Source organism: Tiliqua scincoides, chromosome 7 (genome assembly GCF_035046505.1).
Source record: "Tiliqua scincoides isolate rTilSci1 chromosome 7, rTilSci1.hap2, whole genome shotgun sequence".
Classification (NCBI taxonomy): Eukaryota; Metazoa; Chordata; class Lepidosauria; order Squamata; family Scincidae; genus Tiliqua; species Tiliqua scincoides.
Window position 1 is genome coordinate 31,657,625 of NC_089827.1, and position 27,084 is coordinate 31,684,708.

Consider the following 27,084-nt stretch of genomic DNA (forward strand, 5'->3'; position numbering starts at 1 on the left):
CGCTCCGCCCCTCCTCGCAGGGCCGTTACGGAGTTTGCGCAGCCGCCGGTTCGGGGCGCAGGAGCATCCGAGGGAGGCTGGCGGCCTTTGCGGGTGCTCGCAGGAGCGGGCCGTTGGATGTGCTGCGCGTGACGCGGAGTGTGCCTCCGCCGCAGAGAAGGCCACGCGGGGCCTCGGCTTGAGGCCTGTTCGGAGGGTGAGCACGCCTTCGCCGCATGGGGAGGGAGAGGCGGCGAGGGGACCGCGGCGAGGTGGCTCGAGTTGCTTGAAGGGGGGGCGGCGGCGGCGGCGCTGCGGGGACGAGATCGCTCTGGTAGCCGGCAGCTGTGGAGAGTGTTTCTGAGCATGTGTGGAGTGCCTGCCGACGCCCCCCTTGCCTGGGACTGGGTCGTGGCCGCCAGAGGTCCGAGCGCTCGGCTAGTGGGTGAGGGGCTGGGGAGCTGAGCGGACCCGTCTGACCCCCTGCGGCAGGCAGGCGCTCTGGGACACGCTTGAAGGCAGCGTTGTTGCTCGTCCTTATTTCAGCGAGCCACTCGGCGCAGCTTACAGCAGGGCCGTGAGGGGGGGGGGATCAGGTGAGGCAGAGCCTCCCCACCGCAGACCTTCGGAAAGCGCCACCACCGTGAAAGACACCCAGGCACCCACAACCCAGGTGCTGAGCGCGATCCCGGACCGAGACCCTGCGGAGCGTGTGGGCTGTGGGTGCTTGGGCGCCTCTGAAGGACTGCAGTGGGGAGGCTCTGCCCCACCTACCTCCCCACCCACCTTGTCCCTGGCTTACAGTGTTTTTAACCCTCCCCTGCAGTTCATTCCCCAGCAATTAATGTTCGGAGAGGTGTGCTGCCTCTGAATCTGGGGGTTCCATGTAGCTATAGTGTCTCATGACCAGCGAGGGACCTCTCCTCTCCATGAATTTGTTTAGCCCCTCTTTTTGCAGAAAGAGTTATGAAATTTATTTACAAGTTTATATCCCACTTTATCTCCCAAGAGGGCATTCAACAAAATCACAAAAGGTCAATAAAAGCATAAACTACAATATAAAAATATAAATATTAACAGTCCCTTAAAATGTTATTTTAAAAAAACCTAATTAGAAGCCAGGAGCAAAGAGCAGAAGAACCAGTGAAAACTAATGCTTAGAAAATGTTTTAAAAGCCAGAACCTGGGCAGGAGGTCTGGTCTAGAGGGTAGAGCCTCCATTTGCCTGAAGATAACATCCACAAGGTCGCCAGTTCGAGGCCACTGGCACCATGTGACCTTGAAGCAGCTGACAAGCTGATTCCATCTGCTCTGAGCGGATGGAGGCCAGAATGTGAAACCAGATCAGAAAGAAACATCTGAATGTTGTGGTTCTTGAAAGATAGAACCTTCTTTCAATTGTAAAAATTGATTTAAATAGCCTGCCTATGTAAACCGCCTTGAATAAAGTCTTGAATAAAGACCAAGAAAGGTGGTATATAAATACCTGTATTATTATTATTATTATTATTATTATTAACCTCAGAAGGCCATAATAACAAGAAATGTCCTTAAGCCCTGCCAGAAAGCCTCTAAGGAGAGAGTAATAACTGACAGGCAGGGAATTCTCTAAAGGGAATTCTTCATAAACTGAGAGGCAGGGAATTCTAGAAAGTTGATGCCACTGTGGAGAAGGCCCTACTCCTTGCCACCACCCCACCCATAACAGAACAGAGAGCTCTGCTTCTCTGGCCCAGGTGCCGTCTAGTGCAGCTGCCTGTATCTCACAGCGACCCACCAGATGCTTCAGGAAACACACAAGACCACAAGATACTAGCATCTTGCTGTTACACCCCTGCATCTGGCATTCTGTTTACCCTTGCACCCCCCAACAAAGACACCACAGTGACCAATTTTTAATGCATAAAATCTACCCCTTGCCAGTGTGGGGTACACAAAAATACAATCCACAGCCAATTCCGATGACAGAAAAAAATTCCTACCTGGCCCTCATGATGAGTGACCACCTAATCTCAGACTGTACATACCCATCATGGCTTGTAACCTATGATGGAGATTTCCTCCCGAAATCTGTCCTTTTAAAGGCATCCAGGCTAGATGCCATCACCACATCCTGTGGCAAGGAATTCCACAGACTACTTACACACTGGGGAAAGAAATATTTCCTTTTGTCTGTTCTGACTCTTCCCACGCTCAGTTTTAATGGATGTCCCCTAGTTCTGGTGTTGTGTGACAGGGAAAAGGGCATCCCTTTATCCATTTTATCCATCCCCTGCATAATTTTCTCATATATCTCAATCATGTACCCGTTCAGGTGCCTCTTTTCTAGACTGAAGACCTCAAACTCTGCAGCCTTTCCTCATAAGGGAGGTACCCCAGCCCAATGATAATTTTGGTCACTCCATAGGTGGCAGCATCCATAAAAGGGCCCTCTCCGATGATTGGAGAGGAGGAGCCAGATTATATGGAATAAGGCAGTCTCTCAGATATCCTGGCCCCAAGCCTTATAGGACTTTAAGGGTCAAAGCCAGTACCTTGAATTGGGACGGAAATGAATGGTCAGCCATTCGGAACAGCGGCCCAACAGATTCAGACCTCTGCCCTCCAGCAAGCATGTGGGCTGTTGATTCTGCACTAATTGCAGTTTTCAAACCATCTTCCAGTTTTCAAACCATCAAACCAAGACTAGTCTTGATGTCACTGTGGAATGGATCACCCTGGCCAGGTCCACCATGGCACAATCCAAGTACAGCCAGGCTGTCAGCCACAGCTGGCGAACCAGCTGAAGCTAAACAAAAGCTCCCCTGGCCATAGCCACTACCTGGGACTCCCGGAGCAGCTGTGAATTTTGTCGAACCCCCAAGCTGCAAACCTGCTCCTTCAGAGGAGTCCAACCCCATTGAGTACAGGATGATACTCTAGCATCTGCATTGTGGATTTCTGGACCTCTGAACTCTGTCTTGTCTGAATTTAACCTCAGTTTGTTAACCCTCATCCAGTTCCCAACTGCCTCCAGGCATCACTCGAGGGCCTCCGCAGCCACCTCAGAATGTGGTGGAAAGGAGAGATTGAGCTGGATGTCATCAGCATACTATTGGCACCCTACTCCAAATCCCTGGATGACCTCTCCCAGTGGTTTCATGTAGATGTTAAATAGCATGGGGGACAGAATGGTACCTTGTGGCACCCCACTCCTCAAGGACCAGGGTGCCAAGCAGGCATCCCCCAGCACCTTCATTTGGGACCTGTCCGCCAAGTAGAAGTGGAACCACTGCAAAACGGTGCCTACAACTCCCAACTTGGCTAATCCCCCCAGAAGGACACCATGTTTGATGGTTTTGAAACCTGCTGTTAGGTCCAGCAGAACCAACAGGGACATACTCCCCCTGTCCAGTCCCTGGCATAGTTCATCTATCAAGGCAACCAAGGCTGTTTCTGTCCCAAAGCCCAGCCTGAAACCAGTCTGAAATGGATCCAGATAATCTGCTTCATCGGTTTATAATGGATTCCCCCATTTATTTATAATAGAAATAAATTCCTGCATTTATTTTCACATTCATTCCCATTTCTTGTTATGCTTGACATCAACATTAATATCACCGCAGTCACTCACCTATAAGTCAGTCTCACAGATAAGTTGAGGGCAGGTTTTGAGCCCCAAATCATGGAATTTTCTATGAAACCTCGGACCCTGGTGTGTGAAGCCAGAGGCTCTGCATATAACATGCAACATAAAACATGCAATTGGGAGTGTGCAGTTCAATTCACAGCAGGGAAACAAGCAACTGCGCACAGTTGCATCCCTCTTTACTCAGAAGCAGACCCACTGCTTTCCATGGGTGTTACTCTTAAGCACTGGTGCATTGCAACCTGGGACCTTGTTTCAGATGGAAATGAGGATCCCATCCTGGGGTTTTAAAAACCAGACCCCTAAACTTGGGTGTGTGTGTGAAATTCTTTGCAAATGACTTGCCAGGAATGTTCTGAGCAGCAGCAAAAGAAAAGGAGGCATTTCCCTTCTTCTCCAAACTGGAAGGGAGACAAAGGGTCTTCTGGGAATTGTGGGGAGGCTTTGTGGGAGTATGTGCTGCATTCCAGAGCAGCAGCCCATACAGACTACAGTTCCCAGAAGCGCCTTCACCTCTCTTCCTGTCTGGAGAAGAGGCTAAAATGGCTGCCTCTGCATACCATAATTACAGGTAAAAATTCTCCTTTTTCTCCACCTGCTTCCTGCTTCTCAGCCCATTTCCATGCCTCCCCACTTCACCAGACAGCTGCTGAGCCTCCATAGGCTTCCCAGAAGCTCCCAGAGGACTCTGCTCCATTCTCTGCATTGACCTGGGTATAAGTCAACCCAGGATCTCAGCCTCCATTTAGGCATAATTTTTTTTGACCTATAGGCGGGTATATACAGTGCTTACGTTTATATGTCACTTTTCAGCAGGGGTAGTTCACAAAGTTGTTTACATAATAAACTAAATCAATAAAGATATACTGGTAAGTAATATCTTTTAAAATAGCATTGCTGTTCTCTAACCATTTGGAGGTTTGTCAATCTGTTTTTTGGTCTGAAATTGGTGCTGTTCTTTTCTCTGTTTATGCTGTGTTCTTTAACAGAACTAAGATAAGTTGGAAAAGTAGCTAGTACATATAGACCAGTCAGTTAGGCTTAGACCAAATTCAAAAACCCTGTTCAACCACAATTTGTACCAAGTGAAATCTTGGGCCAATGAGTATCCCTGATTGATCTCACAGAGTTGCTGTGAGGTTAAAATAGACCACCCTGAGCTTGGAGGAAGGGCAGGATAAAATTGAAATAAATCAGATGTACATTTATCATTTGATTCTGTTATGCAATTGACTTTTATGCAGTGCCATTTAAGCTATCCTTTATTATTTAAACTATTTAATGCCACTGTTCCAGAAAACTCAAAGCAAATTACAAATGGTTTTATGCTCCAGCCCCATCCACGCTAATCTTATATAGGTTTTCTTGATTTTAATGAGTGGTGGTATTGTTAAATGTGCAGATTTTGACTCGAACCATTAGGCTGCAGTCCTAGATATATCTACTTGGGAGTAAACCCCATTGAACACAAGAGGGCTTCTGAGTTGACATATATCAAATTGTATTGCAACTCTCATTTTTTCATGGATGAAAACTTCAGCAAAGAAGGAACTTTCTGCAACCAGAAAAACTATAGTTTGTACCCGTCACTGCTGACTCCACATCAGTGTGACATTAGTGGCCTTTTTGTGTGTATCTTGCAGCATTTAAAAGTGCTATAAACACAGAATCAAGTGCAGTGGTGTTTTGCCAGATTTCTAGGCCAAGCTCTGCCTAGAAAATTATGCCCACTTTCAACTAATTAGGTCCCCTTCTTTCCCCAAAAATAACCCTAGTTCTGCCTTGCAGCACTACTGGACCCCACCAACAGGGTAGCTTGCCTGTTTAACCTGCAGAGATCCTCCTTCCTCCCCTCTCCTGCCAGCAGCCCCTCCTGCTGCTATAGCAGCACTTTAGTTCTCAGCAGGTCTTGAGCATGGCAGCCAAACACCAATCTCAGTGTCTCCAAAGTCCATTCACCTATCAGCAGTTCCATTAGCCATTAATCCAGTTTGTCTTTCCTCCTTCTGCTACCCACACCAAACTTTCCATTCATCAGGTGCTTTTATGCCTGAGGGCCTAAAAAGCCTTCAAGTGGCTGCAGCTGTGCAGCACACACTCTGCTGAATGCCCAGACCTTACCCTTAAAGGGGCCACTGCTGACACCACATCCTGCCTCCTTGCCAGATCTTCCGCAATTCCAATACAGGTGGTGACATTAGTATGTTGTAGTAAAACTAACCAGTAGTCTTTGTATACCTTAAAAGGTTGCTAAGTAACCTAAATTAATTAATTTATTTTATTAATTAATAAAATAATAATAAGTGTATGGTCAGGTAAACTTCCATGGACTAAACCCTCCTTTGTCAGATGCATCTTTATGGAGCCTCTTATTCTCCCTGTGCATCAGTTACTTAATAGGCCTATTGCTGACTTACTGCTCTAGCAGCTGTTTTCCCAAAGTAATAACGTAAGTATGTATATGCCCAAAGTAATGGTAAGTATGGGGAAAATAGGGTGAAGCCATGGCTACCTCGGTAGCCTGTGACATTGATAAACTTGAATGATGGAGTGTTTTCCCTCTTATTTCAGAGTACAGTAAAACTCCCAATATTTCTGCACCTTCAGGAATAGGATGGTACTAATTTCCAAATATGCTGGATGGTCAGCAAGTGCTATCCCACCCTCAGTTAATCCTGATCTTGAACCCATTGGAACAGAAATGTTGTTGCTACTTACATTTACTGCCAAGTTGCTTGTTTGTCCCCTAGCAGCTTCCATAGCCTCTCTTGGCAACTCCAGTGTTGAACCAGGCACAGCTGTGCCTGCGCGCAGGGGCCAGTGAGGTTGACTCCTGATTCAAGAGTGTTCCTGGACAACTTTGATGCTGGAGAGTGCCAGACAATTGGAGTTTTACTGTACTTTATTGCCTTCTAGGTCTGAACGGATAAGAAAATGTCACTTTATGATGACCTGGGAGTGGAGACTAGTGATTCCAAAACAGAAGGCTGGTCCAAAAACTTCAAACTGCTACAGTCTCAGTTACAAGTGAAGAAGGCAGCTCTCACCCAAGCAAAGGTACAGTTAAAAAAAAAAAAAGATAGAAATGCAGCATTTACTGTTGACTGGAACAGTGGTAGAGATGTAGCTCAGTGGTAGAGCACATCCTTTGCATGCAGAAGGTCCCAGGTTGAGACTCCAGGTAAAGCAAATAAATTTTGTGTGTGAGTCACTGCCAGTTAATGTCAACAGTACTGAACTAGTCTGATGTAACATAAGGCACTGTCATGCTCCTTATGTTCCTTATAGCTATATTCCTTATGGCTGTGAAGTTGGCAGTATTTGAAAATGATTCTTTTCACAGATGATTTCAAATAGGAATAAATAATTTATGGATAGCCCTTGGCACGTAGCCAATACAGACAAATCTTGGAGTACTGCTGAAAAATGCTCAGGCTCAGGGAGTGTTTACTTAATTATTGTGCCTTTGAGAGCCAGTGTGGTGTAGTAGTTAGAATGGAAAACCTGAGCTTGTTCAGCCATAAAGCTTTCTGGATGACTTTGGCTCAGTTACTGTCTCTCAGCCTAGCCTACCTCACAGGGTGATTGTGAGACTAAAAGGGGTGAGAGCAACATGCACCGCAATACAGAAATGTAGGTATCATGATTCCAAGGATGCTTCTAAGATTTCTGTACCAGTGCAAGGAAGACAAAACCTTATGCTTCAGTTGATGTACTTCATTCTTCCGCTGTTGGTCTTCTAAATTTCAAGATAGTATTAGTTGGTTCCTGACGTGATTTCAGAAATAAGGATTTGAAAACATGAATTGGAGCTTGATACTTGATACTGAAAATGATTAACCTGTGTAGGGGTCCCCCTGCAGACCAGGTGCACAGCATCCTAAAGGGGGTGGGGAGGATAGGAGGAGGAAGAGGGAGAGAGTCCTGTGGTCACCTCATGCACTTAGGCTTCAGAGGATGTGTGGGAAAAGAGTTAGGCAGCACCAGGACCCTTCTCCACAGTGGGAGCTTCCATGGTGTCCCTGGGTATGACTGGGGTTCCTCATGTCCTAGCCTCCTCCTGCCAAGTGCCTTCCTCCCCAGCACCTATCTCTACTCTCCTGCCTCATCATTAGCTTGTGACTGGCTTTTAAACCCAGCTGAACCATGTGCCATACCTCCCCCACATCCTCCCCACCTCCCTGCCCCTGAAATCCCATTGTCATGTGCCACATCTCCATTGTCACAGCATCAGGGTTACTTGTCAGAGCCGACACAAGCCATGCAGCTTGTCCATGTACAGTCACTGTAGCTCATCCAGCAGTTTGAGTGGCAGTTGTATCACTGGTTGAAGCCAGGAGTGGTCAGCCCTGTAATTTTCGTGAGCCTGCCCTCAAACAGCTTGAAATATTTTGCCTTCAGGAAACTGGAAAGATTTAAATTTTGCTTTTCCGTATCCACAGCTGAAATTGGTAACTTATTCATTTATTCCCTAGATTCTTTTGAATGAATTATGTAAATTAGAACCCTGATACCTTGAGGGAAGAGCTGAATGTTCAAATTTGCAACATTTCATCACTTTCATTTTGCTTCCAGTATTAGAAAGTCAGTTTTGAGTACTAAAAGGGCTGATGGGATGTTCTAGAGTCCCAGTCCTGCTAAAACCTACTTATATGGTTTCCAGAGATATTCCATGCAAGAGCTTTTGGGGCTAGTGTTTTTATCAAAAGCATAATTTAAAAAGCAGCCCTAAAAATTGTAATTAACAAGAAAGTTTTTTTTTTTAGCAAATCCAGGTTCAATAACAATTTTTAATAACTGTTCCAATTCATAGAATCATAAAGTTGGAAGGGGCCTAATAGATAATCTAATCCATGGGTCTCCAAACCCTGGCCTGGGGGCCAGATGCAGCCTGCGGCCTGCGGCCAGCCTCAGTCTGGCCCGCAGCCAGCTTCTTGTCCTCTGAAAGCCTCTGACCCACTTGGCCAAACATGACTAGAACTGTGCTCAGCTTGCATCTAGAGGGTGTTCTAAGGGCCAGCGTTTGAATGAATGAGCCCATTCATTCATTTATTCACTCATCTAAGTTCCATATCTAATTTATTTATATAAATTTTATATTTAAATTTTTTCCCGACTCTCAGCACCGTGCCAGATATTTGATGCAACCCTCTGGCCAAAATGTTTGGAGACCCCTGATCTAATCCAACCCCCTGCCTTAGGCAGGAAATCAGAGCATCTCCAACACATTGGGAAAACTTGGGCTAGATGATTCATTTGTTAGATGAATATGCAGTTTGTTGGACAGCCGTACACAAAGGGTGTTTGTCAATGGCTTCATGTCAATGTGGAAGACAATTTCGAGAGGGGTGCCCCAGGGCTCCATCTTGTGCCCAGTTCTCTGTAACATCTTCATCAATGACTTGGATGAAGGGATACAAGAAGGCCTCATCAAATTTGTAGATGTCACTAAGCTGGGAGGAGTAGCAAACCCAATAGAAGACAGTAGAAGCCTTCAGGAAGACCTAGACAAAATGGAATACTGGCCTGAAATGTATAAGATGATGTTCAACAGGCACAAATGTAAGGTTCTGCATTTAGGCAAAAATAACCAAAGACACAGGTATAAAATGGGAGATACTTGGCTTGGCAGCACAACATGTGAGAGGGATCTTGGAGCTGCAGTGGATCACAAGATGAACATGAGTCAGCAGTATGATGCGGCTGCAGAGGAGGCAAATGCCATTTTAGCCTGCATTAGCAGAACTGTAGCTTCCAAGTCACGGGAAATTGTGGTTCCACTTTACTTTGCATAGGTCAGACCTCACCTGGAGTCCTGTGTACAATTCTGGGCACCTCACTTTAAGAAAGATGCAGCCAAACAAGCGGGTTCAGAGGAGAGTGTTGAGGATGATCAGAGGGGCTGGAAGATAAACCCTACAAAGAAAGGTTGAGGGAACTTGTTCGGACTGGACAAGAGAAGACTGAGAGGGGATATAATAACTTTCTTCAAATACCTGAAGGGCTGTCATGTGGAAGAAGGAATAAATTTGTTCTCAACTGCCTCTGAAAGTAGAACTAGATCCAATGGGTACAAATTGCAAGAGAAGAGATTCTGATTGGGTATCAGGGTTCGGCAGTGGAACAGATTGCTGAGGGAACTGGTGGACTCTCCCTCACTGGAGATCTTCAAGCTCAATAAGCACCCGTTGGATTGTGCTGTATGAGGATTTCCTAATGCAAGCAGAGGGTTGAACTAGATGACCTTTTAGGTCCAACTCTATGTTTCTGTGAAAATATCACTGAGAACAATTATTTGTTTAATTTTCAATAAATCCTGGGTAATCATAGAGCTTTCATAAAGTGGTTGCTTCTAATATTTCAATATTTTGATTACTTTAGAGTCAGAGAACAAAGCAAAGCACGGTGCTTGCTCCAGTGATTGATCTGAAACGAGTCAGTGCTTCTGATGAGCGACAAATTGTAGATACTCCACCCCACGTGGCAGCTGGTCTGAAGGTAAGACTAATGCCATTCAAATGTACATGCAAGCCAGACTCCGAAAAATGGACCTGTATATAATAGAGAACTCTTAAGCAGAGAGCAATTAGTGTAGCTTCAGGGAGAGACAGTTTGAGGCACTTTCTTGATCAGCGATTATTCTTGTGTACTAAGACTGAACTCGGGTGATTAAATGCTTATCAATTTGTATATAAAACTTTGCTACTTACATACTTCTGTGTGTGTGTGTGTGTGTGTGTGTGTGTAAAGGGAACAACTGCACCCTCCCCCAGTCTGATGCAAACTGAGCATAAGGCATGGAATGTTGAGGTGTCAGGTGTGTGTGTGTGTGTGTGTGTGTGTGTGTAAAACATGGTAGGGCATGGAAAAGCAGGGAGAGATAAAACTGGTCAGGTTGAGTTAATTGGGCCACCAGGTTTATGTTGTTTGCATAACATTTCTCAAAGGAAAAAGTTCACAAAACAATTTGCATAGCAAAATAAATTGAAAAAAAGAGTTCTCTGTTCCAAAAAAAACTCACAAAAATTTATACATGGGAGAGATCAGCAAACAGTCACTGGAAAAGGTGCTTGGCTGAGATGAAAAGGTACAGTTGCTCTCCGTCTACTATATTTAAGAGAATCCCCACTAAGAAGGCACCCCTTTGCCCTAGTTATTAGGTCTTCCATGTTGCTTTCAAAATTGGCTAAGTGGCTGCTCTTGATGTTTAGCATTGTCTAAAGATATCTGTCATAGGTGTGATACAGTGAACTCTGGATTTAACTGGCTAATGGAGAGAGGGGGTGTCCATTAAAGCTGGGCATCCTCTCCCCCCATAGGTCAATCAAACCCCTGCCTTAGTAAGCTCCTTTAGCATTGCTGCTCTGCTCCACTCCCCTCAGGATGCTCTAGGAATGAAGGAACTTCTTCATTCCAAGAACACCCTGGTGGAGAGAGGAGAAGCAACACCATCAGAGCTTTCCAGGATAGGTAGGTGTTGGGAGGGGGCTTGGGAGGGGGGCAGGCTGAGTGTCCTTCCAAATCTCAATTGGTGTAGCCACTCTCTTTCCGCCCTCAAACAGGGCACTCTAGGAAGTGCAACTCACTTCCTTAAGAATTCTCCATTCCTAGAGCACCTTGCTTGAGGGAGGGAAGAGAACAGCAGTCGGAATCGTGGAAGGGTCGATAAGCCTGGCCTCTGCACCTTCCATCACTTAACTAATCTACAGAGCTCCCTTGGTGATGCAAAGTCAGTTGAATTTCTCTCTCCATAGATTCTTTCAGAAGTTGGCTGAATTAAATCAAGGGATCACTGTATTAATTTAATATCTATGGCTACTTCTGAATTGTCAGTATATTTACTTATAATATGAACATACTGATTTAAAAAACATTCTCAAGGTGGCAAACAACAGTCAACCCATGATAATCAATCAAAACAAAGGCAACAGAAACAATAGCTTTGCACACAGCCATGATGGAGGATGTTTCACCTGAAGGTATAAAATTAAGGTGAGGCCCAACTGCTTGCCTACAAAAAGTGGTCTTAAGGAGGTTCCTAAAAGGTGTGTAAGGGTAGTTCCTGATTTTACTTCAGGGGAGCAAGTTCCACAGCATTGGTACTGCTACTGAGAGGACTATGCTCAAGGACCATGCTCTGCAGGCTGGATCCAGGGTTTGGAAAAAAACCCTCCTCCACTGTGAGCAGTGCTTACTGTTCTGCATCTCTGTGCCCAAATCAGCTTGAAAGAAATGCAGCGCCATGGCAGAACAGTAAGCACCACTCAGGTCGAGGTGGGCTTTTTTGGGATACAGCGGTTACCGGTTTGGAGACCACTGCTCTAAGTGCTCCAAATGGGCCTTCCAAGGGTGTGGCAGCTAGAAGAAAGACTTGAATGAGGTCTTAATTATGGGTGGAAGATTCACATGAAAGGAGCTGCTTGCTAAGAAATTCTACACCCAGGCTTTTTATGACATGCAAGAATCAGCATCTTGAAGGGAGCCTGGAAGGAGATAGCTATTACAGTTAGGCCGTTATAGGTGTAATGTGGGCAGCAGGACAAATTGATAGATTGGTTTGTATCCCACCTTTCTGCCTAAAGGACACAGGAAGGAGTCCCAGTGTGAACAAGACTGTTGTGGGGCAGGGTGAGCCCTTCTGGCACCTCTACCAAGTGATGAGAAAATGGTTTTGCTGCAGTATGTTGGCTCGCAGCAGCCCTAGTTCCAAAACCCCTTTGTCATCAAGTGTGCAGCATAGTGCAGATCACACAAGTTGAACGAAGCAGTGCTTAGTGCAGCTGCAGTTTTGATAGGAGTAGGGCGGCTTTTCCATTGGTAGAATTGTGAGAGAAATCTTTTGGGGAGCTATGAAAGTACAATCACATGAACCTACAACCAGGTTATATAACATGCCACGATGCACTTACTGGTAGTTTTTTTTTCTTGCTAACCCCTGGGAGCTGGGGGATAAGAATAGGCCCTCAGTTTGGCTGTATTTGTCGTAAGAGGCGACTAAACAGCCACCGGGTAGATGGGACTCATCAGGCTGGGAAGGCAGCTCATCTGAGAGAAGGAAAACTCTGATCCCAAACCTCCACTGCCTTGTGGCTACATCCAGTTATGGAAAAGGCTTCAGGAGTCAACCTCGAGGCAAAATCCGGAGCTGGAGTCCCTGAGGCAGTTCATGGCTGAACACAGTCACGTTCTGGCAACTCCTATGATGCCGCTGGAACCAACCGTATTGGCTTCTGCCTTTCCATTGGACCATTTCAGCGACGTGGAGAGGAGGGATTTGCTGCATGGGTAACAGTCTGTCCTCCATATCTACTTTACCCAGGCTTTGCGCACTGGAGAGGACTCTCTGTTCCAGAACCACCATTCAAAGCGCGATACCATAGTCTTCCGAGACTGAAGGATGCCAACAAGAATCAGCAAGAGGTTCATGTGGATGTGGTTCAAGAGGTCTCAGGATTAGAATTGTCCTTGGGGGAGGTGCTGCCCTGTATGGCAGAGGGCATCTATATTGGCCTGGTTGGGGTGTAGGGTTAAAGGTCCTCTTTCTTAATCCAGATTTAACCTGCTGTGACTGCTATTTAATAAAGAAAAACTGAGCACATTAGGGCCAAGCATGTTACTAACATCATGTGTAGTTTGACCCATGCAGGGATCCTTCCTGGCTGCAGTTCTGTTGGATAGTTTATGTGGACATCTCTCTGCTTTTCAATCCTAGGATCCTGTTCCCAGTGGCTTCTCTGCAGGAGATGTATTGATTCCTTTGGCTGATGAATATGATCCAATGTTTCCCAATGATTATGAGAAAGTAGTAAAACGCCAGCGAGAAGAGCGGCAGAGACAGCGTGAACTGGAGAGGCAAAAGGAGATTGAAGAAAGAGAAAAGTGAGTAAGCTGATCTAAAAGGTAGAAGTCATTAAAACATACACATTTGCCTTTAGGCTATTTTGATTGTGTTGGAAGTGGTTGGGAGCAGAGGAAATCTACCTGCAAGTAGGGTAGCTTAAAATCATTCTTGATCTGGTAAATCCTTAAGTCTATGCTTGAATTAATAAGGAGCAAGGGGGTGTTTATGCCAGGGTGCAGTTGAGTCTTGGACAACATTTTCATGCGTAAATCTGCAATATCAACAAATGTACCCTTTTGTAGTTGTCCAAATAATTTTTCTTGACATTTTAAGATGAAATTGCAATTTGTTTCTGGTACTTGAGTGGGGTCTTCTTGGGGGCAGAAGTTGCTTTCGCACAAAAAATTCATTTTTTCATTTCATAATTTCATTTCATAATTTTTATTGCACAGTGCTACAAGCCACTTGATAGAGCAGACTCAAGCCTTTTTCCTATGTAAAATCTTAGAACTCCCTAGCTGTGTTCCTCATGCCATTTTCTGTCTAGAGACTGGCCAATCTCTGCTAGAGACTTTGGTGTGACTGAGAATGATTCAGTTTAGGTGAAAAATATACTAAACTCAGATCATAACAGTCTGATATATCAATTTTCGTTGGACTCTGACCCACCCATCAGGACCATAGTTCTTGTCAAAAAATTATGATTGATTGGAAACAATATGGATTCATTGGTTGCGCTAAGTCAAGTGGAGGATTATTGAATGATTTAAGATTAGATTATTGGACATAGAACGGCAGGAGCTTTGGAGTACAGCAAATAAAACATGTTTTCCGCTTCACTTGCACATTCCTATCAAATCTGGCAAATGGGCCACTTTTTTTTACCTTCCAAAATGCCCTCAGGAGTGCCGAGCATATTCACTGGCAAGGTGCAATGCTATGCCTTCTGCCAAGTTGCATGGCAGATTCCATGGGATTCCTTATGCTGAGAGGTGACGCTCTTGTGAGATGGGTTGTGTGGAAACGCTCACACATATGCTGTTATATTGCCCTCTTCATAGGAAATATCTTGATTAGTTTCTAGAAAGGATGTGGAACTGTTTGAATTTGAATAAAGTGCAGTCTGTTTTATCTGTGAGACACCTGAGGTCTTGGAGAGAGTAGCAGTCTGTTTAAACCAGATTGTAAAGTCCAGAGAAACATGTTCCTCGGTTTCTGTACTCCAAGAAGCTTGTTGGCTTATGCCCCTATGATTTATGTTGAAAGTCTAATGTTATATATATTATTATAATGTCAGTAAAGGTTTCTCCTACCACTATTACCACTGTAGTCTTGTAGCAAAATGAAGTCAATACGTTAGCTAGATTAAAATGAGTGAATTCAGTAACAGTCACACACTGCCCAGAGTCCCAGAGTTCTACCTGGCTATTACCCCGGATAAAAAGGAAGTGACCTTATCCAGGGACTCAGGTTCAGATGTAGAAAGGAGAAACTGGAGCATGATTGAATGTGCGAGGAAAGGACTGATGTTTATGTTTGTGATGTCATTGTATATTTGTGTCTTGTTTTTTCCCTCTGTATTTTATACCAGTTAAGTTATTGAACTGAACAGTAACAGTCGATGCCAGCCTTGTAAACTGTGCAGCAAAAGAAATATGGATAGCATGCACTTGTAAATATGAGTATTGTATAGTTCCAGTTGGATGAAAAAGCTTGTATTTTGAAGTTCAGTGCTGTGTAAATATCCATCCAGGAGGACTGTTGCCTTCATTTCTACTTTAATTTCAAGGAGGCGCAAGGACAGGCATGAAGCAAGTGGATTTTCCAGACGTCCAGACCCAGATTCTGATGAAGATGAAGATTATGAAAGGGAGAGACGGAAAAGAAGTAAGGAAATTGCTTTGATTACAGAATATTACATTTATCAATGTTGCACTGTGAAAGAGATGTGGATAGACTCTTTAAGTGTGCTCAAATTTAGTTTCTAGTTTGACAACTTTACAGTATTCAAGGAATGATCAACTAAAGAGATGGATCTCTTCTCCCCCCCTCCACTAAATTGCTTAGGGACCAGACCACACACTGCTTCCCATTCCCCACATCATGATGCACATTGGTTCAAGACGGTATATAGACCTTTACATTAAAGATACTTCCCACTCTCTAAATGATAGGACATGCCAGAGGCTTTGTGCTTTGGGACAGGTTGCATTTTGAAGGTTTGAAAATGTGTTGTTTCTATGATTGGCATGAACAAGAGACAGGTTGGAGACACTGCAGAGAGTGAAACCATTGGGCACTGGTATTTCTGACTGTTTTCTTTGAACGGACACTTTCTAGTGCTTTAAGTGTTTGTGGTTAATCACTTTGGGAAATTAGAAATCATTTATCACAATAGATCTTATGAGAGAGAATTCCACATTGCAAAGGACTTTGTTCAGTGATTATGAAATATATGCTGTACTTCCTAGCAGTGTATTCTTCTGGTTAGATGGATGCCCGAAATATATTAGAGGGGAAGATGAGCCATGAGTCTTAACGTGAGCCTTGTTAGATCTGTCAAGCATCTAGCTCTTCTTCTTCCACTATCCTCTCACATTTCTCTGCTGCTGGGACAAGCTGAATAAAAGAATATGGCCACTGACCACAGTGGTGTCAGTTGCACAGCACAAATGTTAGATAGGTTGGGGTATGAAGCAACTTTTCTTGCACCACATGGCTGATGTCCCTTGCTGGGCCTTTGATAAGTGGCATAGAACCAGCTGTGCCAAACCTTCCTGTCTGAAGTCTTTCAAAGGACCGTTTGTTTTCCTCATGCATATTTTAAAGGCAGAAAAGCTGGTGGTGCTGGATTCTCATAGACCCTCTGTATTTGTAGCCCTTCTGAGGGCTTACAGAAACACATTCTCATGCTCTCTTGTGTCAGAACAGTACATTGTCAATGCTTTGGTAACTGGCAACCCAGAAGCATTGTAGCCTACAACGCCTATGGGGTTTTCCTAACTGGTTAGTTAAAGGCAGGCTGAGCTTTGGGGGTCCTTTCTGGTCTTAAGTGTCTCCCTGGCAGTAATAAATATATGCTCTGATAATTGTGTCTGTCACCTTGTGCTCCATGATGGAATACAGGCAGGTTAGAAATGAAGTCAAAGCTATATGCAAAACAATTTTTCATTGTTCTTTTGAGACCATGTATCAAAAGGCTATGTGTATCTTGCATTTTTACGCAGGTATGGGGGGCGCTGCCATCGCACCACCTACTTCTTTGGTTGAGAAGGACAAAGAACGTATGTAAATCTAAAAATTATTTAAATTTGCCCCAGGAGTGCCTTTCACTACTTCTGTCTTTAGGCCAGTGGTTTCCAAACTTTTTTGACAAGTGGCTCCCTTGACCAACAGGACCGTTGCCCATGGTTCCCCATTAGGGCTACAATCTTATACATTGTATTGGGCATTAGGTTTTTCACGAGTATTCCATATCTCCCTTGTCTGGTTTCCACAGCTCCTCAGGGAGCCTCACTCACAGTTTGGGAACCACTGCTTTAAGCAATCCTTTCCAAAGAACTGTGGAAGATGTGTGCCACAAAGCCCCAGTACACTGCAGAGGAATCTGGAGTGTATTCTGGGAGTGCAAATTTGGTTCTGTAGGGCACTAGCCAAACCTACTGTGCGTCAATGTTGTCTTGTGCAAGTTGAGACCTCATCCTCATTGAGGGTGATTGAAGGTGGGAGGGGGCTCATTACTGAATTCTCATTCTGTTATCAGCATGTTGAAAACTATCCTGTCTGGAAGAAAGGGTAAGCTAGAAACTTTTCCCTTGACCTGATAATTTTCTAGCAGGTGTGGAATATTTTGCATTGTTTTTGTACTGGGGAAAATTCCACATTTAAGCCTAATCCCCACCCCCAATCTGAAACAATACACCTGACAGGCTGGTTGGCCATTCCCTCTGCCCTTGTGAGAGTAAGGCCTGAATGTACAGTTAGACTGGAAGTTAACTGAGAGGATTGTGCCCAGTGTGGGGAGAGCTGTGGGAACAGGGCAGTGCAGGACATGTAAAAGGAGTGGTTGTGTGTGATTTTATGAAGTCAGTGAAATGTCCACTAGATGGCATGTTATTGCAGAGAATATAAAGGTATTAAGCTGATGAGAAACTGTTTGGAGAATTGGCTTTGCAATAAGAGACTTACTTTGAAGTGATTGTATGTACAAAGCAGAGATTGTTTTGCTCCACAATGCTGTCTAGCCATTTTATACTGGACCTCTTCTTACAAACTTGTTTGGATGAGAGATGTGAAGGCTTGGGGAAAAACTGGAAAAATTTGGAAAAAACCCGGTTTTGTTCCATTTTTTTCCTGAAGACTTTTTTGTTTTTTTCTGAAAAATTGAAAAAAAGAAGAAAATTGATTATGGAATGTTTTATTTTAACATAATGAATAAAATAATTTAAGACAAGCTGTTCAAATATTTTCCAAATCATTTCTAAAAAAAATATGTATGGTATCAGAGTATTCTAATTTCTGTGCACTGAGGACAAGCAAGTCCTAGGTTACAAACTGAACTCTCCAATGCAAAAACAAGATGCATTTCTTTCTTTAGGAGGTGCTGCCATTGTCAAAAAAAAGAAAAAGGTTTCAGTTTTGATTTTGCATGTGGGTGGGTATGTTTGGTTCTGTCCTGTCCTCTTCACAAGGCCTCAAAGCATTGGAAGAAAATACAGAGCAACAAAAAGGACCTGAAAGTATATGCTTAATTTAAAAAGGTAAGAGTTTACATTTATCTGATTCCACAAAACTGAATCATTTAGCTACATTAGGGCGCAATCCAAACCTGCGCTGGAGCAGGCAAGCCAGGAGGCTTGCACTCTATCCAACGCAGGTTCGTTGGCTGCAGCAGCTCAGCCAGGGGCAAGGGGAAGCTCTTCCCCTTACCCCTGGGTAAGGGCTGCGCGCCCCAATGGGTGTCCTCAGACCTGCGCCACCTCTGGAGGTGGCGCAAGTCCAAGGAGAGCGGAGCGGCTTGAAGCCGCTCAGTTCTCTCTGGGGACGGGGCTTAGGATCCAGCGTAACTGCCGGGTCCCAGCCCCGCCCCCAGCTCCCCGCATGCCTGCCCCTGGGGCTGCCCATCGCCTGTCCTCCCCCGCCCAGAAACACCCCCTCCCCGCCCCCTCACGCCTACCTTTGCCACTTGTGTTGGCGCAAGCGTGCCGACACAAGCGGTGGTGTGGGAGCCACTGCAGAGGCTTCTGTCTGCTTCCACGCATCGGCACATCTATATGCCCTGACGCGGCTCCCACCCACGGAGGAGCAAACATGCTTTATGGCACGTTTGCGACCCTCTTATGCCTTGGGACTTGGGCTGGCACAAGGCGTCTTTAGGATTGCACCCTTAGATTTTCTTTATAACTTTTGTGTAAATAATGATTTAATTCCTGCTAATCTGGTTCTTTACTTCCCCTACCCACAACCATAGATTAGTGTCTTCTTGCAAACTAGCCATTAAATTATTTTTCTTTCCTACTCCCCTCAGGAAAATGGTGAGACCAACATCTAGCATATTGGAGGCATTTTCACATTACAAGTTCTTCTGAGAAGAAAAATGTGATTTGCAAACATTGTCAGATGAAATATGCATTTCCAAATGCTACCAGGATGACAAAGCACATTCTTGTATATAACAAGTGTCCTGTAGATATTTTAAAAAATCCTTCATGGATCTAAGTGAAGAGGGCCACAATGATGAAAATGCACAGTTTTTCTCAATGTTCTCGCTCAAGAAGTCCTCTTTCTACTCTATCTGTAACATCAGCAGCAACACTAAGTGTTGTCCCATCAGCAGCATCTTCAAGTAAACAGATACCGAAGACAGTTGCATCCAAAAATTATCCGATAACTTCATTTGTAGACAAGATGACACCTGAAGATCAGGAAAAAATTGATCAAGCTCTTGCAAGAGCAATATATTCTTCTGGAACACCATTTTCAATAACTGAAAATACATACTGGCAGGAAGCTTTGAAATTACCATTTGCCCATACCATTTGCCCAGCAGACATTCTTTGAGCAAGCCTCTTTTGGAGACGGAATATGAACGTGTCATGGAATCTGTGCAAGGAAAAATGAATGAAGCACTGTGCCTTGTACTACTTACAGATGGATGGACAAATGTGAGTGGAGAAGGAATTATAAATTTTGTTATGACACCTCAACCACTTTTCTACAAAAGCTTTGCAACAGGAGAGATCAGTCATACTGTAGAGTATATCAGCTGTAAAATATATGAAGTCCTACAGAAAATTGGGAGTGGTAAAGTATTTGCTTTGCTGACTGACAATATGAAATGCTGCAATATGAATGCAATATGCTGCAATATGAAAGCAGCATGGGTGATCATAATGGATAAGTATCCACATATTACTGCAATAGGATGTGTATCTCATGGGCTCAACTTGCTTCTTAATGATATAATGAAACTGGACACTCTTCAAATGATCTATAGACAAGCAAAAGAAGTTATAATACATGTAAAAGGTACTCATATTGTAGCTGTAGTTTTCAAGAAAAAGCAAGTAGAAAAAATGCAAAGAATAAAATAGTGACACTGAAGCTCTGTAGTAAAACTCAGTGGGCTGGAGTGGTGATCTCCTTTGAAAGTTTACTAATAAACAAAGAAGCTCTTCAAGAAACAGTAATAGTTGAAGATCTTAAAGTACCCAAGAGTGTGAGAAACACTGTTCTTGATCAGGATGTCTTCTGGGTTCAGCAGCAAAATTCCCTGAAGATTCTAAAGCCAATTGATGTGCAGCAATCAATGCATCTGAATCAGACAGTGCACTTTTGTCAGAAATTCCTTATTTAATGACCAAGATAAAAACTGCTTTTGAAAATCTCAGTATATCTCCACTTACAACTATAGAAGAAAGTGAAGTGAAATATTTTATTTAAAAAAGGGAAGAATTTTGTTGCCATCCAATTCATACTGCTGCAAATCTGCTGGATCCAAGATTGAAAGGTGGAAATATAAGTGATGATACCACTGTTGACTGGATTACAAAACAAGCATCACATTTAGGGCTTGATGTTGAGAAGGTACTTTCAAATGTTGCAGAATTTAGAACATCTTCAGGGATTTGGTCCAGGAATGCAATCTGGGATTCTGCCAAACATATTCCTCCTACAACATGGTGGCAAGGACTTTTGCACAACACACCCTCTGACTCCTCTTGCTTCTCGCCTTCTTCAGATTGCTCCATCTTCTGCAGCATGAGAAATAATCTGGTCTGTGTTTGGAAACACACTAAATCAAGAAATAAACTGACATGTAAAAGGGTAGAGAAGCTTGTTTCAATCTGGGCAAACCTTCAGTTTTTAGAAGTCGATAATTGTGATAATGACAGAGTAGCTGCAGAAGCAGAGACTGACACTGATAATTACAGCTCAAAATGGTTGGCAACCTTCAGTCTCGAAAGACTATTGTATAAGCCTACAGCACCCAGTAGTCCCAGGCAGTCTCCCATCCAAGTACTAACCAGGCCTGACCTTGCTTAGCTTCTGAGATCAGACGAGATTGGGCATGTGCAGGGTAACAGAAAATGATTCTGATTAAATTTCATGCCCATTGAAGCTTAGTCCCACTCCCTTCTATGCACTTCCCCCCTCTTCAATTCTTTTTATGAGAATGGGTTTTTAAAAAAAATTGTTTTGTGGAGGTTTTCTTGTCTGTTCCATATAAACTAGTTAACAGTTCAGGAGATTGTTGCTCCATTTGTTACAATTACAAATAAATATTATAAAAAAAGTGAATTGTTTGTAATAATTTTTTGGATACACTATATTTTTAATATGCTGGTTGTGATAATTTTATGCCAGGTCCACAGTCATATTTTATGTTCCTAAAGCAACAGAATGACTTTCAATCTGGAAAAGAAAAACAAATGCTAATGTAGCATTTTTTTCAATTTTTCTGAAAATTTGTTTTTTTCCAGAAAAAAACAGAAAAAAACTGGGTTATTTTTCAAGCTTCAAAATTTCCAGAAATTTTACATCTCCAGTTTGGACAGGTGTAAGAGCTCAAAGGGATTATGTGCTCTGAACTTTTGAGTATACATTCTGAGCTAACACCTTATGTGCTCAAACAGTTGAGCCCTAGAGTTGATGCAACAGTCATTGGCCCAGCCCTTCACTCCTGCAGAGCTGTGTTTTTGTTTTTGGATGCTAAACTGTTTACAAGGGGCTTTGGATTGGCAAGTGCAGCCAGGATTTATAGCTCCCTGCCAGGTCCCAAGCATAGGAGGCTGTCTTGAGTGGCACAGTTTTTGCTGTTAACACTTGAACTGGGATGATGAGGGCTAGAAACATTTCTTGGTAGTGTTTTACAAAGAGGATTCCTTGTCTGGAGTCGGCAAAGATGTTAGCCCTGTGTAAGATTTTGAGTTGCTCTACTGTACTGATTTTGAGTTCCCTGTCTGGTGTGTGGCAAATCCAGCAGGAGGCTTCGCCTCCCAAGCCAAGCTCCATGTGAACAAGATGACTTTCAGTTGTGGGCCAGATTTGGCTCATGGACCGTAGGCTATACAATTTCAGAGAACTTGAACTGAGATGTTAGACATATTTTTTGTAAAAAAAAATTGTCCTGTTTCTTTTCAGCTGTCTCATCATTCCCGTATGAAGAAGAGTCAAGACCTCGTGGCTCGTCTTCCAAAGCAGCCATTCCTCCTCCCATGTATGATGAGCCTGAGAGACCTCGGTCCCCAACCGGGCCAAGCAACTCTTTCCTTGCTAATATGGGGTGAGTTCTTGTGATCAGTTCACACTTCCCATACATTGCCATTAGAGGGTGAAGAATGCTGGGGAAGTCCAGCAGAACACGCATTCCACTTTACAGTTGCAAAGACTGCAAATTGCAAACTGCTCCTTGAAGATGGTGGGAAACTTGTAAAAATGTGTCCAGGAAGGGTGAGGGCTGTGACTTTCAGGTTCTTCCAAACAGCAGTAGTTTGAGCTGTTCAGGCCAAGCTGACATCCTGAATAAAGCTAAGATTCCGAGTTTCTCGCTCAGAATGAATTCGCTTCATGTAAGCACTGGCGTCTTTGTTAGACGCCAGTGATGGAACAGTAGCTGCCGGATGGTTAAAATATATCTCCTGCTACAGTTGTCTAATGTACGTGTCTCTGCAGGTGTGCAAAAGAGACTTGTCTTTGGCCTCATCCTGTCTCTCTTCCAGGACTGAGGGATCCCTGAAGGTCACAACAGTGCTGTTTGCAGGCTGAAAGAGGAGGAATATTTTGGGGGATCACAGCTAGGTTAGGAAGGAAAAAGGGTAGCAGACTGGCTGGGAGCTGAAAGATAGAGAGAAAAACTGAAGGGCTGGCAACAGGGGTCAAACTGTTCTCTTGCACCTTAAGCAGCATGTTAAATTTCTCCACTTAAAACAAAAAACTTGCATGTGGATAGCTAGCACATCTGAGAAGGATTCCAGCCCAGCTGTATCTCTGACATGTTACGTTTTCTGTGTGCATCTGACTCTTTCTCTCTTCTGTCTTCAGAGGCACAGTGGCACACAAGATCATGCAGAAGTATGGCTTTCGCGAGGGCCAGGGGCTTGGGAAGCATGAGCAGGGCTTGAGCACTGCACTGTCAGTGGAAAAGACAAGCAAGAGAGGCGGCAAAATCATTGTTGGCGATGCTGCTGATAAAGGTAACTTGGGGGAACTTTGCAAGTCAAAAGTGTGTGTTGACAGGTGTGCAATAGGGACTGGGTGAGGTGGAGTCAGTGGGGGCTTCATATGTCTCACGACATGAACTACTTGCCAAGTGCTGACAAGTCGGGGCACTTAATCATTAACTGCCTTATTGGTTTCCATTGCTGTAATTATCCTTGTGTTTCCATTCCATGTCTGCCTGTAACTGGCTTATATGTCAAAGCCCTTAAAGTTTGTGATTATTGAAAACTCTATTCATTGCTCTTTTATTATTGTTCCCCCTTGCCATTTTAGAAACATACTTTTGCTGCAGAGTCTTGTGGTTGACACAAGGAATTCTAACATCACAAAGTATAAGGCTGCATTTCAGCTTGGCCGACATTTAGGTTGCCGTAAGGGGACATCCAGCAATAAATCCAGCAAAAATACTCTGTACTATTAAAATACTCAGTTGTACAGATTAAATAAATGTACATGTATTAGATTATTTGCCGTGATTCTGTTTCTAGTCAAAAGAGCTCTGAAGGGCATTGAGGTATTGACTACTGGGAACCCTTGTCTGGTTTTTGTGAGATCATTGTATTCCTAAGAGTTAGAGGGATGTGTGTCCCCCACCCCATTAATAAGAACTGGGTCTTCGCATGCAGCCTATTCCTCTGGTAGAATGGATTCTACCACATGAGCCTTCAGGTGAGGAATACCACTTTTGAACATTCCCATGTGTAGCAAGCTCCCTGCAAACATAAAGCTTAGCCCAAATGGGAGAGATTCAAGCCCAGTATTTTACCTGTTGTGCTGACTTTTCTATTTGTAGGGAATTTTGTTAAAACACCAGGGAACTTTAGAAAAGTGACATTGTTGACTCAGTCAGCATTAAGAATGTAAGAAGGGCCCTGTGGGTTTAAACCAAAGATCCATCTAGTCCAGTATCCTCTTTCCCACAGTGACCAACCAGGTGCTTCTGGGAAGCTCAGAGGTGAGATAGGAAGGCAGCCAGCCTGCTGTCCTCCAGCATTCCACTGCCTCCCTCTGCACATAGGAAAACCAGTCTGAGATTCTCAGAATACTGAAATCTGCAGCCAATACTATATCATACAATGCTTGTTTGGAATTGCAGAGTGTACAGAGCACTACCCTTTGGCCAAGATAAATTAGCATGAGATCCCTGAATGAAGTACACTTTGGGTGCTTTTCAGTGTAGACGGGAAAGGTGGGATACAAATATATTAAATAAAAAAATTGGAATTTTACACAGAACTATTAACTTATTTTTTTCTGAATAGCAGATGCATCCAAGAAATCGGATTCAAATCCCTTAACAGAGATATTAAAGTGCCCTACCAAAGTGGTTTTGCTAAGAGTAAGTGCAAGCCTTTCAGTTCACATGTTCTTAGAGTGCTGAATTTCGGTTTCTGGGTGGTGTTCCATTGACTACAGAGGTCACGATTCATAGATTGTAGATGGCTAATTTCTTTTGTTGGATGGATTTCTTCATGGTAATGGGAGGACCAGCAATACAAAGTGAGAACTGTCTGATAAAAGGCAGAAGTAATTGTCACAGTGATGCTTTTTAGTTCTATTCCTTGATATTCCCAAGAGGCTGAAGGATAGAGGTAGAGCACCTGCTCTGAATGCAGGTGGTTTTGGGTTCCAGTTCTGACATCTCCAAGTAGGGCTGAGAGACATTCCTGCCCGAAACTCGGAAAACTGCTGCCAGTCAATGTTAATAAAAACTTAGCTAGTCAGACCTACTGTTAGTGGTCTGACACAGTAGCAGGCAACTTCCTATGTGTGCTTGGGCTCTTTTTCCTTCACAAACATACCCTGTTGTAGCATGACTTGTGAGGCAGGCTACATTGAAAGATAATTACTGACCGAAAGTCCCCCAGTGAGCATTGTGAGTAGGAATTTCTTTAGTCCTAGACTTAGTCCAACAAACTCCCTTGCACTAGTGTGCTCTCAATGTGAGGAGTCAGGGCTGAACAGTGATACTCCTCCATCGGCCTGTGGTGGCAAAAGTCCATCCACTAATGCTTTTGTCTCAGTATGTGGACGGCAGATCAACTCGACTCCCTAGGAAGTGTTTTGTTTTCAGCCTCGAATCTGCCTATTGAACTGACCTTTCTTGCTTGCAGAACATGGTTGGTGCTGGGGAAGTTGATGAAGAGCTTGAAGGTGAAACCAAAGAGGAATGTGAGAAATATGGCAAAGTTGGGAAATGTGTCATCTTTGAGGTATGAGCTTCTCTTTCCACTCCAAACTGTTAAGCAGCTACACTTTATTGGATGCCATACAATATATTTAAAAAATCCCTGATCGAGGCTTACATCCTATAAATATATGAAACATCTGGAGTAGGGGGAGGGGAAAATAATAAACGGTTCCAAGATACTCCATTTGGACAGTGCTTTATTAGGAAGGATTCATTGTTAATCCCCCTCACCCTGAAAGTCTGGAGTCTGATTTTCTTCCCCACAGAATATGGGATGAAGCTATACCAGCATTGTTATAGATTCAGTATACAATTTCCTGTAGAAGTCCCAAAGCCCAACTGTCACTGCCTGTTCAGCAGCATTTCATCAATTTTTATATTTATGCCCTGCTTTTTTGCCTCGATTGGTAGCTAGCAGTCAAAATCCACACCCAGGTGCAGTGTATCCATACCTCCTGAAGCCACTCAAAATGTGCAAAGTACTGACTGTGCTGTCTAGTGCCTGACGTATGTCAACCTGGCAGCCACCAAATGATGCAATGGTTGTTCATATCATTGCCCTGATATTTCATATGTAATGTCAGTGGGTCAAGAATCATCTGGCAGGCCACCTGAGTAGATGTGAATCTAGGGCTGGAAACTTGTTGATTGCTTAGGCATCCTGGAATGTGGACAGAATTTGCTTGCAGCCAAAAAGTTCTGGGCAGATGTTTATCTGGCCTCTTTTCAAACGTCCAGCGAAAGGCTTCTCAGCTTCCTCAGAAATGTGTTCCATTGCAACTGATGATTGGACTCCAGTCTACAAACATTTGAAGTAGCTGGTGCGTGTCTTTCCCTCAGTGACCCTTGCTTAAGAAAAAAAATGTTCTTGCTCTTCATGGCAGCCTTTATAAAGTGCTGGAAAACTGTCATTATGCCCCTTCTAAATCTTTCTGTTTCTCCTTAAGGTTAGTACCAAGTTCCTCCAACAGTCTTGCTCCTAATTCACGACTGAACACAAATCATTCTTACTGCTCTCCTCTCCTCCTCCACATTCCCCTTTCTCTAGCCTCCTCCACTGTGCTATTGCCATTTCTCCAGTTGAGATCAGATGAGGGACAAGGCTCTTACTGGCTTGCATCTTGCATTTGACTCTTCTGCCATTGCAACTCAGTCTGTAGTCCTAGACACAATCCTATATTTACCTGGCAGTAAGCCCCATTGTATACAGTGGAACTTGCATCCAAGTAAACATGCATATGAGCGTGTTCTCAGTTGATTTGCACTGAAGCAAAGGTCACTGCAGATTCTTCCAGTAAAAAACATGCTAGAGCCTAACCAGCTTCAGGGGAAGGCTGGGGCCAGATTATTTGAGCAACCACCTTCTCCCATATATTCTGACTTGTCATCTTAGGTCATCTGAGGGGACTTTCCTGCAAGTGCCATCTTTCTCCCGAGTTAGGGAATGGCAGCATGGGGGCAAACCTTCTTGGTGGTGGTGCCATAATTATGGATCTGTGCCCTCCCTCTTGGTGTTTTGGCGAGGGCTCAAAACACTTTTGTTCTATTTGGCATTTGGGTGATGGGTTATCTTCCTCATTTGCCTCTGTAGCAGAACCTTGGTTGTAAAATAGTGTGCCCTCCTCCAAATGGTTTTATTTATTTATTTACTTATTTTTTATTGTATATTTTAAGCTGGAAATTGTAAGCTACCTTGAGCATCTGCTCCAGCAGAGGAAAGTCAGG

General features: G+C 43.8%; 1 protein-coding gene across 2 annotated transcripts in view; it reads left to right on the forward strand.

The window, feature by feature from the left end:
• Positions 1 to 27,084, forward strand: part of RBM17 (RNA binding motif protein 17) — a 29,737-nt gene continuing 2,653 nt past the window's right edge. Inside the window, exons 1-10 of one of the 2 annotated variants that reach the window (XM_066633948.1) lie at positions 1 to 196; positions 6,524 to 6,664; positions 9,989 to 10,105; positions 13,320 to 13,486; positions 15,238 to 15,335; positions 16,676 to 16,732; positions 22,092 to 22,233; positions 22,992 to 23,143; positions 24,434 to 24,507; positions 25,283 to 25,381. In XM_066633948.1, the coding sequence (XP_066490045.1) occupies positions 6,542 to 6,664; positions 9,989 to 10,105; positions 13,320 to 13,486; positions 15,238 to 15,335; positions 16,676 to 16,732; positions 22,092 to 22,233; positions 22,992 to 23,143; positions 24,434 to 24,507; positions 25,283 to 25,381 (1,029 nt within the window). In that variant the 5' untranslated portion in view covers positions 1 to 196; positions 6,524 to 6,541. Of the gene's footprint in view, positions 197 to 6,523; positions 6,665 to 9,988; positions 10,106 to 13,319; positions 13,487 to 15,237; positions 15,336 to 16,675; positions 16,733 to 22,091; positions 22,234 to 22,991; positions 23,144 to 24,430; positions 24,508 to 25,282; positions 25,382 to 27,084 lie in introns of both variants that reach the window. The other variant, XM_066633947.1, reaches the window with a different exon arrangement.